General features: G+C 47.9%; 1 protein-coding gene across 9 annotated transcripts in view; it reads left to right on the plus strand.

Annotated features, from left to right (window-relative positions):
• HFM1 (helicase for meiosis 1) overlaps positions 1 to 17,326 on the plus strand; it is a 984,377-nt gene that overhangs the window by 733,770 nt on the left and 233,281 nt on the right. For all 9 annotated transcript variants that reach the window (XM_063939911.1, XM_063939912.1, XM_063939910.1 and 6 more), the window contains one exon: positions 12,092 to 12,175. In XM_063939911.1, the coding sequence (XP_063795981.1) occupies positions 12,092 to 12,175 (84 nt within the window). The remainder of the gene's footprint in view (positions 1 to 12,091; positions 12,176 to 17,326) is intronic.

Below are 17,326 nucleotides of genomic sequence, written 5' to 3' on the forward strand. Positions count from 1 at the left end.
GAAGCTGCACACCGCTAGTTCCCAAGAGCAAAAGTCCTCCCCTGCCTCTGCAAAGTCCACCGCATGACGCTGGGGCTTCCCGGGGGGAGGCAGATCTAGTGGGGGCTCGTCTTCGGTTTTTCAGCCACGTCTGGGTTTACTCGCAGGTGGATCCCTGGGCATTAGAGATTGTTTCTCAGGGATACAGGCTGGAATTCGAAGACTTGCCTTCTCGACGGTTTTTCAAATCGGCTCTGCCAGCTTCCCCGTCAGAGAGGGAGCTAGTGTTGGCGGTAATCCAAAAATTGTATATTCAACAGGTGATTGTCACAGTTCCTCATCTCCAGCAAGGAGAGGGATATTACTCGACCCTGTTTGTGGTTCCGAAACCAGACGGTTCGGTCAGACCCATTTTGAACCTAAAATCTCTGAACCTGTACTTGAAGAGGTTCAAGTTCAAGATGGAATCACTCAGGGCGGTCATCGCCAGCCTGGAGGGGGGGGATTGGATGGTGTCCCTGGACATAAAGGATGCATACCTTCATGTTCCGATATTCCCCCCTCATCAGGCGTTCCTGAGATTTGCAGTGCAGGACTGTCACTACCAATTTCAGACGTTGCCGTTTGGGCTTTCCACGGCCCCGAGGATTTTCACCAAGGTAATGGTGGAAATGATGGTGCTCCTGCGCAGGCAGGGTGTCACAATTATCCCATACTTGGACGATCTCCTCATAAAGTCGAGATCTCGGGAGAAGTTGCTGGACAGTGTGTTTCTGTCCATGAAGACGTTGTAGATACACGGCTGGATTCTCAATATACCGAAGTCCAAGCTAGTCCCTACAACGCGTCTGACCTTTTTGGGCCTGATTCTAGACACAGACCAGAAAAAGGGTTTTCTTCCGATCGAAAAGGTTCAGGAGCTCATAGCCATGGTCAGGAACCTCTTAAAACCAAAAAAGGTTTCAGTGCATCATTGCACGCGGGTCCTGGGGAAGATGGTGGCTTCATACGAGGCCATCTCTTTCGGTAGGTTCCATGCGAGGACCTTTCAATGGGACCTCTTGGACAAGTGGTCCGGGTCCCATTTACGAATGCATCAAAGTATCTCCCAGGACCAGGGTATCTCTCCTGTGGTGGCTGAACAGTGCTCACCTGCTAGAGGGTCGCAGGTTCGGCATTCAGGACTGGGTCCTGGTGACCACGGACGCAAGCCTCCGAGGCTGGGGAGCAGTAACACTGGGAAGAAATTTCCAAGGTCTCTGGTCAAACCTAGAGACTTGTCTCCACATCAACGTCCTGGAGTTGAGGGCCATATACAACGCCCTGTGTCAAACGGAGGAATTGCTTCGGAGAAAACCGGTTCTGATTCAGTCGGACAACGTCACGGCAGTGGCTCATATAAACCGGCAAGGCGGAACAAGGAGCAGAGTGGCCATGGCAGAAGCAACCAGTATTCTACGCTGGGCGGAAGGCCATGTAAGCGCACTATCAGCAGTGTTCATCCCGGGGGTGGACAACTGGGAGGCGGACTTCCTCAGCAGGCACGACCTGCATCCGGGAGAGTGGGGACTTCATCAAGAAGTCTTCGCACAGATCACGGATCGATGGGGACTGCCTCAAATCGACATGATGGCATCCCGTCTCAACAAAAAGCTAAAGCAGTATTGCGCCAGGTCAAGGGACCCTCAGGCGGTAGCGGTAGACGCTCTGGTGACACTTTGGGTGTTCAGATCGGTCTATGTGTTTCCTCCTCTTCCTCTCATACCCAAAGTGTTGAGAATAATAAGAATGAGCAGGGTCAGAACAATCCTCATTGTTCCAGATTGGCCACGGAGGACTTGGTATCCGGAGCGGCAAGAGTTGCTCACAGAAGATCCGTGGCCTCTTCCTCTAAGGCAGGACCTGCTGCGGCAGGGGCCCTGTCTGTTCCAAGACTTACCGCGGCTGCGTTTGACGGCATGGCGGTTGAACGCCGGATCCTAGCGGAAAAAGGAATTTCCTGAGGAAGTCATTCCTACCCTGATCAAGGCTAGGAAAGACGTGACGTTAAAACATTATCACCGTATATGGCGGAAATATGTTTCTTGGTGTGAGGCCAGAGCTGAGCCTATGGAGGAGTTCCATTTGGGCCGTCTGCTTCACTTCCTTAAAACAGGAGTGACTTTGGGCTTAAATTAGGGTCCATAAAGGTCCAAATTTCGGCCTTATCCATTTTCTTTCAAAGAGAATTGGCCTCTATTCCTGAAGTACAGACCTTTGTGAAGGGGGTGCTGCATATTCAGCCTCCCTTTGTGCCTCCGGTGGCGCCTTGGGATCTTAACGTGGTGTTACGTTTCCTCAAGTCACCTTGGTTTGAACCACTCAAAACTGTGGAGTTGAAATACCTCACGTGGAAAGTGGTCATGTTGTTGGCATTAGCTTCGGCTAGACGTGTTTCAGAATTGGCGGCTTTATCACATAGAAGCCCATACTTGGTTTTTCACGTGGATAGGGCGGAGTTGAGGACTCGTCCTCAATTTCTGCCAAAGGTGGTCTCATCTTTTCATATGAACCAACCTATTGTCGTGTCTGTGGCTAAACGGGACTTGGAGGATTCCGAGTTGTCACAACTGAGGGCCTGAGCTGACGGGAGGCAGCCTCAGTTGTAGGGGCTGAGATGTAACGGAACCTGGGAGGTTGTATCAGACCCCTAGACATGTAAGTAACATGTAGAATAACTGCCCGAAGGCGTGACCACGACAACCAGGATAAAAGTCAATGATGTTTATTATGACAAACTCCGTAACACAGCAGCAGTAAATGGAAACATAAAAGTCAACAGAGGATAAATACAATTCCTGGGTACTACAGGGTGGCAAGGGCCACAGGCACTGGTAGTGTGAGACAGTTCTTATAATCTTCTAGTTGGAAAGTCCTTACCAGGCCTGACTGTAGCAATGGAGAGAACCCAGGATCGTACCAGCTGATGTTCCAGGAAAGGCTGGGCTGCTGAAGGTAAAACGGCTGCTGTGGATACTGGCTGGAACCAGACTGTTGTTGGTACGGAGTGGATACTGGCTGGAACCAGTTAAATAATAAACGAACTTGAGAGCGATGAAATAATAATGAAGTTTGGAGTTTTGAGAGCGGTGAAATAATAATACCGGTGGAGAGTGGTAAACTGCAGAAAAGGACACCGGCCCTTTAAGAGAAGCTATACACTGCTGGAAGCTGGGCTGGAAGCAGGTGATTGTTTGAGAGCGGTGAAATAATAATACCGGTGGAGAGTGGTAAACTGCAGAAAGGACACCGGCCCTTTAAGAGAAGCTGTACACTGCTGGAAGCTGGGCTGGAAGCAGGTGATTGTTGTAGCTGGAAACAGGTGAGTCCAGAATGGATCGGAGAGTCAGGCTACACCGCAGATGGAATGCTGGTGCGGGTCTCTATAGCAGAAGTCTGGAGACAGGAGCTGGAACCTGGAAGACAACCACAGGAGAGAGACAAACTGGAACTAGGTTAGACAACCAAAGCACTGACGCCTTCCTTGCTCAGGCACAGCATACTTATACCTGCAGCAAGGAAGGGGTTGGCTAGGCAATTATGCAAATCAACAATACAGACAGCAGATTGGTGGAAATAATCAGATGACAAAATCCAAGATGGCTGCGCCCATGCAGACACTTGGAGGGAAGTTTGGTTTGTAATCCATGTGAGAATTGAAACAGTAATGGCGACGCCGGCCACAGGAGACAGGAGACGCCAGACTGACAAGCGCACATTTAACCACGCGGGCACAGCGGAGGCCGCTGCTGATGAAATCACCACTCTGACATTCTGCATGTGGAAACTCAGGAACAGCGGGATCCGGTCCTGGAACGCTGAGCCAGCCTTAGGAGGCATCTGAAGGGTAAGTAATGGCGTCCAGATACCCGGATCGTGACAGCACCCCCCCCTTTAGGAGTGGCCCCAGGACACTTCTTAGGCTTTAAAGGAAACTTTGCGTGGAAATTTCGGACCAAGGCAGGAGCATGGACGTCTGAGGCATTGGTCCAAGAGCGTTCTTCAGGACCATAGCCCTTCCAGTCAATGAGGTATTGTAACTGACCGTAACGGAAACGTGAGTCCAAAATCTTGGCCACCTCGTACTCGACTCCCCGTTGAGTCTGAACTTTGGGAGCTGGAGGAAGTGCGGAATGAAACCGATTCAGGATCAGCGGTTTCAACAAAGAAACATGAAATGTCCTGGGTATTTTCAAGAAGGATGGTAACTGTAACCTGTAGGCAACAGGATTGATGACTTGTTCAATCTTGAAGGGTCCGATGTAGCGAGGTGCAAATTTCATGCTGGGAACTCTCAACCTCAAATTCTTCGTGGACAGCCACACACGATCACCCACCTTGAGAGCAGGAACCGCTCTACGCTTCCTATCGGCAAACTTCTTATACCTGAATGAGGCTTTAAGCAGGGCTGCGTGGACGTTCCTCCAGTTATTTGAAAACTGACGCAAGGTGACATCCACTGCTGGAACAGAAGTTGCGGGAAGCGGTTGGAATTCTGGGACTTTAGGGTGGAATCCATAATTAATGAAGAATGGTGTAGAAGAAGATGAGGAATGGTATTGATTGTTGTGGCTGAACTCGGCCCAAGGAAGAAGTTGAACCCAGTCATCTTGAGAGGAAGACACATATATACGGAGGAAGGCCTCCAAGTCCTGATTCACCCTCTCGGTTTGACCATTGGTCTGAGGATGGTAAGCCGTGGAAAACTTTAACTTGACTTGGAGGGCTTGACACAAACTTCGCCAAAATTTGGCTACAAATTGTACTCCACGATCCGAGATGATCTCTTCAGGAAGACCGTGAAGTCGGAAGATCTCTTGTATAAACACTTGAGCCAACTTGGAAGCTGACGGAAGACCGGTGAGAGGGATGAAATGTGCCATCTTGGTGAACCGGTCAACTACCACCCAGATGGTATTAAACTTGTTGCAGATAGGTAGATCGGAAACAAAGCCCATCGACAAATGGGTCCAAGGTCGACGGGGAACAGATAATGGAACCAGTTGCCCCGCAGGCGACTGGCGGGAGACTTTGTGTTGGGCACACTTTGGGCAGGAGGCAATAAATTCCATAACGTCCTTCTTCAGAGTTGGCCACCAGTAGGACCTAGAAATAAATTCAAGGGTTTTCTGAATGCCTGTATGTCCAGCAAAACGGGAAGCATGGGCCCAATGCATGAGCTTCTTCCTTAGAACTGGCTTAACAAAACTTTTCCCTGGTGGAGGCGTAGAGTCCATCCCTACCGTGGAGAATGCCAACGGATTAATAATAGGATGCTTGTCTGCAGACTCGGACTCATTTTCTTGCTCCCATGAGCGGGAAAGGGCATCGGCCTTACGATTCTGAGAACCCGGACAGAACTGGAGTTTAAAGTCAAACCTAGAGAAGAAAAGTGCCCATCTGGCCTGACGAGGATTCAGACATTGTGCGCCTTTGAGATATAAAAGATTTTTGTGGTCGGTAAGTATGGTGATTGAGTGGGAAGCTCCCTCCAACAGGTATCTCCACTCCTCCAGAGCGAGCTTGATGGCTAGCAACTCCTGATCGCCAATGGCATAGTTGCGCTCAGCTGGGGAGAACTTCCGGGAGAAGAAACTGCAAGGATGTAGATGTCCATCTTTGGCCCTCTGGGATAACACTGCTCCTACTCCAACGGAGGAGGCATCTACCTCTAAGATAAAAGGAGAGTCGGTGTCGGGCTGTTTCAGAACTGGTGCAGAGATGAACCGTTGATTCAGAAGGTGAAAGGCTTGTGTAGCTTCCTCGGACCACTTGGACGGATTAGCACCTTTCTTGGTTAATGCAGTGATAGGCGCCACAATGGTGGAAAAGTCTTGTATAAATTTTCTATAATAATTGGCGAACCCTAAGAACCTCTGGACCCCTTTGAGGCTTAAGGGTATAGGCCAATTCTGGATTGCTTGGAGTTTCTCAGGATCCATCTCTAGTCCGGAACCGGACACAATGTAACCTAGAAACGGAATGGTTTTAACTTCAAACACACACTTCTCCAATTTACAATAGAGGTGATTGACACGGAGACGGGAAAGAACCTCCTTTACCCAGAAACGATGATCTTCGAGATTATTAGCAAAGATGAGGATGTCGTCTAGATAAACCACGACATGGCGGTACAAGATGTCCCTGAAAATCTCATTCACGAAGTGCTGGAAGACTGCTGGAGCGTTGCTCAATTCGAAGGGCATGACGAGGTACTCATAATGTCCGTCACGGGTGTTAAAGGCGGTCTTCCACTCGTCACCCTCACGGATTCGGATGAGATTGTAGGCACCCCTCAAGTCCAGCTTTGTGAAAATAGTTGCACCACTAACTCTATCAAAGAGCTCGGTAATCAGGGGTAAAGGGTATCGGTTCTTGACGGTAATGTCGTTCAGACCTCTGTAGTCGATGCACGGACGCAGACCACCGTCTTTCTTCTTAACGAAGAAGAAGCCTGCGCCGGCTGGAGAAGAAGATGGTCGGATGAAACCCTTCGCCAGGTTCTCTTTGATGTACTCTTCCATGGAGTGTGTCTCAGGCAGAGACAACGGATAAGTTCGGCCTCGCGGTGGAACCTTCCCTGGAATGAGGTCGATTGGGCAGTCCCATTCTCTATGAGGAGGAAGGATATCAGCAGAGGCTTTACTGAACACGTCCATGAAGTCTTGATATGGAGGAGGCGGAACATCAGATGACCTGGGGAAGGAAGAACAAACAGGAAGAACTTTGGCTAAACAAGTTTCAGCACAGGAGGGACCCCATGCCAGTATTTGCGTAGTCGTCCAGTCAATTGATGGGTTGTGGAGACGGAGCCATGGAAGGCCTAAAACCACTGGATGTGTGGCTCTTGGAATCACTAAAAAAGAAATATACTCAGAATGAAGAACTCCCACTCTCAGACGAACTGGAAGAGTCCTTAAGGAAATGACTGCGTCAAAAATCTTGCTGCCATCCACGGCAGTCAAAGAGATGGACGAGGACAGTCTCTCGGTGGGTAGGGACCACCGTTTAACATAAGCTTCGGTTATGAAATTCCCAGCTGCTCCGGAATCAAGGAGGGCAATGACGTTCCTGTAACGTTGAGCAATTTGGAGCGACACTGGGAGGTTACAGTCATGAGGAGATGGAGAGGAGATCATTACTCCTAGCCGGCCCTCTCCTTGGCGAGCTAGGATCTGGAGTTTCCCGGACGTTTGGGACAGGCATTGATAGTGTGCGACGGAGCTGCACAGTAGAGACAGAGAGACTCAGAGAGACGTCTTCGGCGCTCAGCGGGAGATAGACGGGAACGACTAATTTGCATAGGCTCATCCTTGGATGGAGATGGTTGACGAGGAGGAGGAGCAGAAGATTTAGGAGTAGATGATCTTCCTCGCTCGGTTGCTCTCTCTCTGAAACGTAGATCAACCTTCGTGCAAAGAGAAATTAGCTCATCCAACTTAGAGGGCAAGTCTCTGGTAGCTAACTCATCCTTGATGCGTTCTGATAAGCCATGCCAGAATGCAGCATACAGGGCCTCATCGTTCCATGCCAGTTCGGATGCCAGGATTTTAAACTGTATAAGATACTGTCCCACAGTACGTGTTCCCTGGCGTAAACGGAGAATCTCAGATGAAGCAGATGTTATCCGGCCTGGCTCGTCGAAGATGCGCCTGAATGTAGCTACAAAGTCAGTATAGGAGGATAGCAGGGGATCAGACTTCTCCCATAAAGGTGATGCCCAGTCAAGGGCTGAGCCACTGAGAAGGGAGATGATATAGGCAATTTTGGTACGGTCACTGAAGAAATTGCCAGGTAGAAGCTCAAAGTGGATTTCACATTGATTGAGAAATCCCCTGCAGAACCTTGGAGATCCATCAAATTTTGCTGGCGTTGGAAGATGAAGATGTGGACTGGAAATGGGTAAGGAGGGTGGGGTTACAGCTGGTGTCACTGTAGTGGACGCACCGGACGTGCCAGGTCCACGGAGGGTCGTTTGAATCCCATCCAGCCGTGTAGAGAGATCCTGGAGACAGCGGATGATGTGGCCCTGTGCAGCCTCCTGATGTTCAAGTCGGGCTGCCAGTTCTTGCATCGGCCTGGCCGCTTGATCCTGGTCTCCGGCTGGATTCATTAGGTCAGTGCTTACTGTCACAACTGAGGGCCTGAGCTGACGGGAGGCAGCCTCAGTTGTAGGGGCTGAGATGTAACGGAACCTGGGAGGTTGTATCAGACCCCTAGACATGTAAGTAACATGTAGAATAACTGCCCGAAGGCGTGACCACGACAACCAGGATAAAAGTCAATGATGTTTATTATGACAAACTCCGTAACACAGCAGCAGTAAAAGGAAACATAAAAGTCAACAGAGGATAAATACAATTCCTGGGTACTACAGGGTGGCAAGGGCCACAGGCACTGGTAGTGTGAGACAGTTCTTATAATCTTCTAGTTGGAAAGTCCTTACCAGGCCTGACTGTAGCAATGGAGAGAACCCAGGATCGTACCAGCTGATGTTCCAGGAAAGGCTGGGCTGCTGAAGGTAAAACGGCTGCTGTGGATACTGGCTGGAACCAGACTGTTGTTGGTACGGAGTGGATACTGGCTGGAACCAGTTAAATAATAAACGAACTTGAGAGCGATGAAATAATAATGAAGTTTGGAGTTTTGAGAGCGGTGAAATAATAATACCGGTGGAGAGTGGTAAACTGCAGAAAAGGACACCGGCCCTTTAAGAGAAGCTATACACTGCTGGAAGCTGGGCTGGAAGCAGGTGATTGTTTGAGAGCGGTGAAATAATAATACCGGTGGAGAGTGGTAAACTGCAGAAAGGACACCGGCCCTTTAAGAGAAGCTGTACACTGCTGGAAGCTGGGCTGGAAGCAGGTGATTGTTGTAGCTGGAAACAGGTGAGTCCAGAATGGATCGGAGAGTCAGGCTACACCGCAGATGGAATGCTGGTGCGGGTCTCTATAGCAGAAGTCTGGAGACAGGAGCTGGAACCTGGAAGACAACCACAGGAGAGAGACAAACTGGAACTAGGTTAGACAACCAAAGCACTGACGCCTTCCTTGCTCAGGCACAGCATACTTATACCTGCAGCAAGGAAGGGGTTGGCTAGGCAATTATGCAAATCAACAATACAGACAGCAGATTGGTGGAAATAATCAGATGACAAAATCCAAGATGGCTGCGCCCATGCAGACACTTGGAGGGAAGTTTGGTTTGTAATCCATGTGAGAATTGAAACAGTAATGGCGACGCCGGCCACAGGAGACAGGAGACCCCAGACTGACAAGCGCACATTTAACCACGCGGGCACAGCGGAGGCCGCGGCTGATGAAATCACCACTCTGACATTCTGCATGTGGAAACTCAGGAACAGCGGGATCCGGTCCTGGAACGCTGAGCCAGCCTTAGGAGGCATCTGAAGGGTAAGTAATGGCGTCCAGATACCCGGATCGTGACACGAGTCCCTGGACGTGGTCAGGGCTTTGAAGATTTATGTGACCAGAACGGCTAGAATCAGGAAGACTGAAGCTCTGTTTGTTCTGTATGCGGCCAACAAGGTTGGCGCTCCTGCTTTAAAGCAGACTATTGCTCGCTGGATCTGTAACACGATTCAGCAGGCGCATTCTACGGCAGGATTGCCGTTACCGAAATCGGTTAAGGCCCATTCCACTAGGAAAGTGGGCTCTACTTGGGCGGCTGCCCGAGGGGTCTCGGCATTACAGTTGTGCCGAGCAGCTACTTGGTCGGGGTCTAACACCTTTGCAAAGTTCTATAAGTTTGATACCCTGGCTGAGGAGGGCCTCCTGTTTGCTCAATTGGTGCTGCAGAGTCATCCGCACTCTCCCGCCCGTTTGGGAGCTTTGGTATAATCCCCATGGTCCTTACGGAGTCCCAGCATCCTCAAGGACGTTAGAGAAAATAAGATTTTACTTACCGGTAAATCTATTTCTCGTAGTCCGTAGAGGATGCTGGGCGCCCGTCCCAAGTGCGGACTTCTTCTGCAAGACTTGTATATAGTTATTGCTTACATAAGGGTTATGTTATAGTTTATCGGTTGAACCGTGGCTATGTTGTTGTTCATACTGTTAACTGGGTAGTTTATCACAAGTTATACAGTGTGATTGGTGTGGCTGGTATGGATCTCGCCCTTAGATTTACAAAAATCCTTCCTCGTACTGTCCATCTCCTCTGGGCACAGTTTCCCTAACTGAGGTCTGGAGGAGGGGCATAGAGGGAGGAGCCAGTGCACACCCAGAGTCCAAAGCTTTCTTAAAGTGCCCTATCTCCTGCGGAGCCCGTCTATTCCCCATGGTCCTTACGGAGTCCCAGCATCCTCTACGGACTACGAGAAATAGATTTACCGGTAAGTAAAATCTTATTTTTTCCTTAGTTTGTGTTACTGATTTATTGAAGGACACTTTCTCATTGGTAGGGTAAGGAGGTATATCAAAATAGAAAAAAATCCAATCTAATATCTGAAACACCGGAATGTAATACTTATCATAAGGAGGCTTCTTATGGCTCTCACAAGTCCACAATATACTCCGGGTATATGCAAAAAAACCCACACAATATAGCGTATAAATGTCTAATGTCTATTCACATCTCTGATAGCTCCCCATAGGTGAAGAAAGGAAGAATTTAATGTGATTTTCTTTTAGATAACATCCACTGGTTGTGCTCCCCTTCAAACCAATGGATGTGCACCTCGTAAAATAAACAGCACTGATGCTCACATTTGCTTACATGCTATTATGCGATGTAGATGCACATAAAGGTATCTTTTTCCACTGCCACTTCCATATATGAATCCACCATTAGACGGGTAAGATGCACACCAATTTTTTCATCACATCAAACAAACATTAAAACAAGGTTTTATTGCTTCCATCCACATCGGCTCATACACAGGTCTAAGTTCACATAATCGCCAGTCACTGGAGAGTGGAATCCTGGGTTTATCCCATACCACGATGGTGAAAATAAGACTTGATGGTGCCGACAAGGAATTCTAGCAGTCTCCCCTGGTCACTTCCACCAAAGCGTTTCAACACACCTGGCGTCTTTGTCAAGGATGGGTTACCAGGACAGTAGTAGCTGCTATGTGCCATACTGGGGGATAGATTTTCCATATGATTGGTACCCAATCTGTCAGGAAATTTGTTTTTCTAAAATCTTTATATTCAATTACAAATGTAAAATATCTAACATGTAAGAGCTTGGGGGCTGAGTGTTACCAACATGTCTATTTGTACTGACCTTCATTTAACAGAATGGCTGTCTGCCTTTGACATACATGTATAAGATGGACATAAAACACTGCAACCAAAACTAATTGTTATAGAACAAAGACCAATGTAGCTGTTACATATGTTTAACTAAGATGGATGCATTCTTTTACATCCAAGCTTCCCTCACCCAACATGCCACATAATGACTGCATGAGCACCCCAACAAATCAATCGGAAGCAACCTAAATAGACAAGGAAAATACACTCCTTGTAGCTCCCCACACAGCTGAAACTCTTTCAATTGGCCAATGAACAGTCTGGTCTTCATCCAGCATATACACAATAAAAACACAAATCAGCAATACACAAGTCAGCAATACACAATAAAAACACAAGCCTTCTACTCCGTTCTTTTTAGACCCCAATAAAGTGCCAAACATGGAGAAACTGGCCCTTGGAGAAACAGACCTAGTGCAGCGCTCGCCCTACATCCACCAAGAGGCTCATTGTCTCTGTTAGGGTGAAAATACACCCTCCTTCCCTTGTGGCCACCAGGCAACTATGTGTCTTTCTGGAGATCATGTGACCTCATTTGGGAAAACATAGCCATGTCATGACAAAGATGCACAATTTAACCATCCCATATGCGAACACTTTACCAACGGAAATTTTGTTTTGTATCATATATATGTAGCAACAGTGTCTGTTTAAAATACTTTAACAGAGAAGTGTGAACTCGGGCAAAAATGGGTTAATGTTACTGTATATACACCATTGTTTAACACATGTATATATTTTATGTTTATAACTTAATATCTTTGTCCTCTTCTCAATATTATATGCTTTTACAGATTGTGAACAGACACCCTCCATTTGGAAATCAAATAAAAGAATCTGTGATATATCTTCCAAAGTATGAACTTGGCATTGAGCAGGTCTGCCATTAAATCACTTTATAAATGTTTTCTGTGAAATCAGTAGTATTATATGTTACAAATAAATTAAAGATATAAAGGGCCAAATGTAATGGAGTGCGAGTTTGCACAAATGTGCACATTTTGCAAACTCTACCAATGTAATGGGCTGCGAGTGACCTCGATTAACCTTGCGGTCTACCGCAGACCGCAAGGTTCCCACTATAGGCAATCATGGGGATTTCTCTCTCCATTACTGCCTATGCACTCCGCTTGATTGGCAAGTCAGGAGCGCACAGCCAATCAGGAGATCGCTATGATGTGGTGCTCCCTGATTGGCTGGTGGGTCCCCAACTTACAGAAGTCAAGAGGGGTCCTGGCATTTGGGGAAAGGGGATCCATGTGTTAACCCCTACTTCTTTTGTCCCCCATATTTTTGGAACCAGGACCCGTCCAAGAGCCCGATGCTGGTTGTTTGAATACGGAGAACCCTACTCAATTTTTTTACCATATTTTTGCAACCAGGACTGGCTCAAAGAGCCTGGGGCTGGTTATGCTTTTGGGGGAAACCTGCGTGTTTTTTTTTACTTTTTAATTCTTTCTTTACTTTAACACACAGAAGCATGCTCGGATCTCACTGATCTGTGCATGCTTTTGTCTAAATTTGCACCTTGTAATGCATATCGCATTACAAGGTACGAATTTGACCAATAGGTTTCAGGTCTGTTTTTTTGCCAGACCTCGCATGCAGGTTGCGTTTTTTACTAACACCGCCGCCAACTCACACCTTCTCAAAGAGCGAGAAGGTGCGAGTTGGAATGTGTGCAAAAAATCGCACACCATTACATCCCGCCCAAAGTCTTCCCACCTAGGGATTTTCCTTATTCTTCTGTTGCCCAAGGCCACAACTGCAAAGGTGCCCTTCACATTCATTATGCAAACTACCATAAAAGTACAAATACGGGTAGTAAAATAAAAAAAATCTTTGGGCAGAATTAATTCATATCACTATATTACAGTAGCAAAGCAGTGCTAGTTTTTGTATACACCTCTTTGGGTTGTAAGTATAAATTAGCGATGTCACTATATACAAAGCGCCTTTTCCCAACCATTTCAGATGGAACTTCGCAGCCATAAAGAATAAAGGGGGTCATTCCGAGTTGTTCGCGCGCTAGCAGTTTTTAGCAGCCGTGCAAACGCTATGCCGCCTCCCACTGGGAGTGTATTTTAGATTAGCAGAAGTGCGAACGAAAGGATCGCAGAGCGGCTACAAAATAATTTAGTGCAGTTTCAGAGTAGCTTCAGACCTACTCAGCGCTTGCGATCACTTCAGACTGTTTAGTTCCTGTTTTGACGTGACGAACACGACCTGCGTTCGCCCAGCCACGCCTGCGTTTTTCCTGGCACGACTGCGTTTTTTCAAACACTCCCTGAAAACGGTCAGTTGACACCCAGAAACGCCCTCTTCCTCTCAATCACTCTGCGGCCAGCAGTGCGACTGAAAAGCTTCGCTAGACCTTATGTGAAACTACATCGTTCGTTGTAATAGTACGATGCGTGTGTGCATTGCGCCGCATACACATGCGCAGAAGTGCCGTTTTTTTGCCTGATCTCTGCGCAGCGACCGAAAGCAGCTAGCGATCAACTCGGAATGACCCCCAAAATCTCCTCTTCTGAGTCCTAGCAATATTAAACTGAACTAGAAAGTAGAAAACAGTGATAATTTAGCTACATTATACCAACAAAGGGCCTAATTCAGAGATGTATACAATGCTGATAGTTTCAGAGTTGAGCAATTATCAGCCAACTGCACATGCGTCACGGTCATACTGTGCACATGCCAAGGTACCTTTAGTGATGCAGCTCACAGTGAGGCTTTTTCTACCCAAAAGTGATTGATCATCAGGGAGGGGCAGGGAGAGTGGAGGCAAAAATGCACAACCATATCTGGGATGTGCCTCAGCCTACAACTGCGATCCCATATGCAGAAAACATGGCGCCAGTGTCTCAGTTCCCGTGGCCATTCTGCGTGACCCTGGACTTACTCAGATGATCGATTACTGCGACCACTGCTTCATATTTATATGCAGTTGCTTGGATCTGTGAATCCATCTGTGGGTGTCTCCATACATTCAAAGGCAGCTACAGCATATTATCGCATATTCACTGTGTACGGGATCACAGCTGCAGGTGCATTAGTGTACATCTCTGACTCAGGCCCAGAGACATTTACCAGAAGATGCCTCATGCTGGGTACACTCCTGTTCCCCTAAGTCATTTATTACTAAAAAAAAATATATGTTTTGTACTGTATGTACAAAACATATTCTGTAAAGATACATTTCTCTTACGTCCTAGAGGATGCTGGGGTCCTCATTAGTACTATGGGGTATAGATGAGTCCACTAGGAGCCATTGGCACTTTAAGAGTTTGAGAGTGTGGGCTGGCTCCTCCCTCTATGCCCCTCCTACCAGACTCAGTTTAGAAAATGTGCCCGGAGGAGCCAGTCACAGCTAGGAGAGCTCCATATGAGTTTTTCTAGTTTTATTGTTTTTATTAGAATTAGGCAAAGGGAGGCTGCTGGCAACAGTCTCCCTGCTTCGTGGGACTTAGGGGGGGAGTAGTGTCCGCCCTGCGGGGTTCGAGTCACTATCTCCGCTGACAGGACATTAGCTCCTGAGGGTGATGATCGTTAGCCGCCCCAGGTGACCGCTCACTCCTGCAGCACTGCCGCCACCTCCTAACAGAGCCAGAAGATTCCGGTGACGAGTGAGTCACTGACCCCCCATAGCAAGCGGGGAGCCGGTGTGAAGATGGCGGCAACAGAGTGGGAGCGCAATATTAACTGCGCTCCAGAGGCTCAGCGGTACATAGTGCAGCACTGTGAGAGGCGCCCTGAGCCAGCGCCTATACCCTACACTGGTCACCAAGGCTGTCAGGGACCTCGGTAACGCTGCCAGCACAATTCCTCAGGCCAGTATAAAGAAATGAAGAGCGGGAAGCAGCGCCATTTTCAGTGGACGGAGCTTCTCCTCAGAGCGGACCCAGCAGCATTCAGCGCCATTTTCCTGCCTGCAGATCCTGTACAGAGATGCTGACAGGGAGAGCTGTCCCTCCAAGCAACTCCAGTTATCCTGTGTGGTACCTGGGAGTTGTAGAAGGGGGATGGGGGGGGAGGCTGTGTAAATACTGTGTAGTCTATTAAGTTACACAGTAAGCGCCAGGTGGTTGTGTTATATCTACCTAGGAAGCGCTGTGTGTGGGTTGGCTCCAATCTCTGTGTTTCTCTGTCGCATACTTGGGGGGAAACTGTGTCTGACATTTCCCTGTGTGTGGGTGTTTGTTGTCTCACATAGCCATGTCTAGGGACTCTGTGTCTTATGCTGCAGAGGACATTTCCTCTCAGGAGGAATCCATTCCATGTACACAGGAATGTAATGTCTTGTCTCAGATCCATGTTAATGAGCCTGAGTGATTAACCTCTATTAAGGGTATGATCTCTCAGATCTCTACTAGGGTAGCTCATACTGAAACTGAAACTCAGGTTTTAAAGACGTCTATGGCAGTTTGGTCAGGTTCTGTTCCTATTCCTTCAAAATCCCCTAGCATACACTCACAGAAACGTGCACTTGCCCAGATTATGCAAGATAACATGGATACCGACTCTGACATGGCAGACGGTGATGGGGAGGTGCTGAGGGGGGCGGCATCCCTTGCAAAGGGGGTGCAGCTAATGATTGAGACCATTAGAGATGTGTTAAATATTACTGACACAACACCTGAGCAGGTTAAGGAGGCTTACTTCACAGACAATAAGAAAGCCTCGCTAACCTTCCCTGCGTCTAAGGAATTAAATGCTTTATTTTAAAAATCCTGGGAAAACCCAGAGAAAACATTCCAGATTCCCAAAAGGATTCTGGTTGCTTTTCCCTTCCCTGAGGAAGATAAAAAAAAATGGGAAAACCCACCCATAGTTGACACATCTGTTTCCAGACTGTTGAAAAAGGTGGTTTTACCTGTCCCTGGATCTACCACGTTAAAAGATCCGGCTGATCGTAAGATTGAAACTATGCTCAAATCCATATACACTGCTTCAGGGGTGGCGCTGAGGCCTACTATTGCCTGTGCATGGATCTCTAAAGCTATAGTAAAGTGGTCAGGCACTTTACTAGAGGATTTGGATTCAATGGATAGAAGTGACATTGAATTGTTTTTACGTAATATACAGGATTCTGCGGGGTTCATGGTGGAATCCATGAAGGACCTGGGTACGCTGACTGCAAGAATGTCTTCCATGTCTGTCTCAGATCGCAAGGACTCTGGCTACACCAATGTTCTGCAGACGCGGAATCCAGGAGAAGTCTGGAGAGCCTACCCTACACAGGTCAGGAGGTCAGGCTCTATTTGGGGAATCATTGGATGCGTGGATTTCCACGGCAACCGGGAGTAAGTCACATTTTCTTCCCTCAGCTACGCCTCCTACGAAGAAACCCTTTTCTTTGTCTGCATCGCAGTCCTTTCGGACCGCTAAGACAAAAAAGTCCAAGCCTCCTACCACCTTCTTTAGAGGTGGGCGGGCAAAATACAAAAAGCCTGCACCCAGAGGCTCCCAGGACCAGAAGCCTGCTTCTGGTACCTCAAAATCCTCAGCATGACGGTGGACCACACAGCCTGGAGGACGGGCTGGTGGGGGCGAGACTAAGACGTTTCAGCCACGTCTGGGTGTTGTCCGGCTTGGACCCCTGGGTACAGGATATTGTGTCCCAGGGGTACAAACTGGAGTTTCAAGAAACCCCACCTCACCGATTCTTCAAATCAGGCTTGCCAGCTTTACTGACAGACAGAAATGTCCTACTGGAAGCTATCCAAAATTTGGAAAAGTCAGGGGTCATTGTTCCAGTTCCACCTCATATGCACAACATGGGTTACTATTCAAACCTTTTCGTGGTACCGAAACCGGATGGTTCGGTCAGACCAATTTTGAACTTGAAATCACTAAACCCTTATCTAAGGGAGTTCAAATTCAAAATGGAGTCTCTGAGAGAGGTGATCTCAGGTCTGGAGGAGGGGGAGTTTCTGGTATCCCTGGATATTAAGGATGCGTATCTCCACATTCCGATTTGGCCTCCGCACCAGGCTTATCTCAGATTTGCACTGTTAGACAGTCACTAT

The sequence above is a fragment of the Pseudophryne corroboree genome, chromosome 9 (genome assembly GCF_028390025.1).
Source record: "Pseudophryne corroboree isolate aPseCor3 chromosome 9, aPseCor3.hap2, whole genome shotgun sequence".
Lineage (NCBI taxonomy): Eukaryota > Metazoa > Chordata > Amphibia > Anura > Myobatrachidae > Pseudophryne > Pseudophryne corroboree.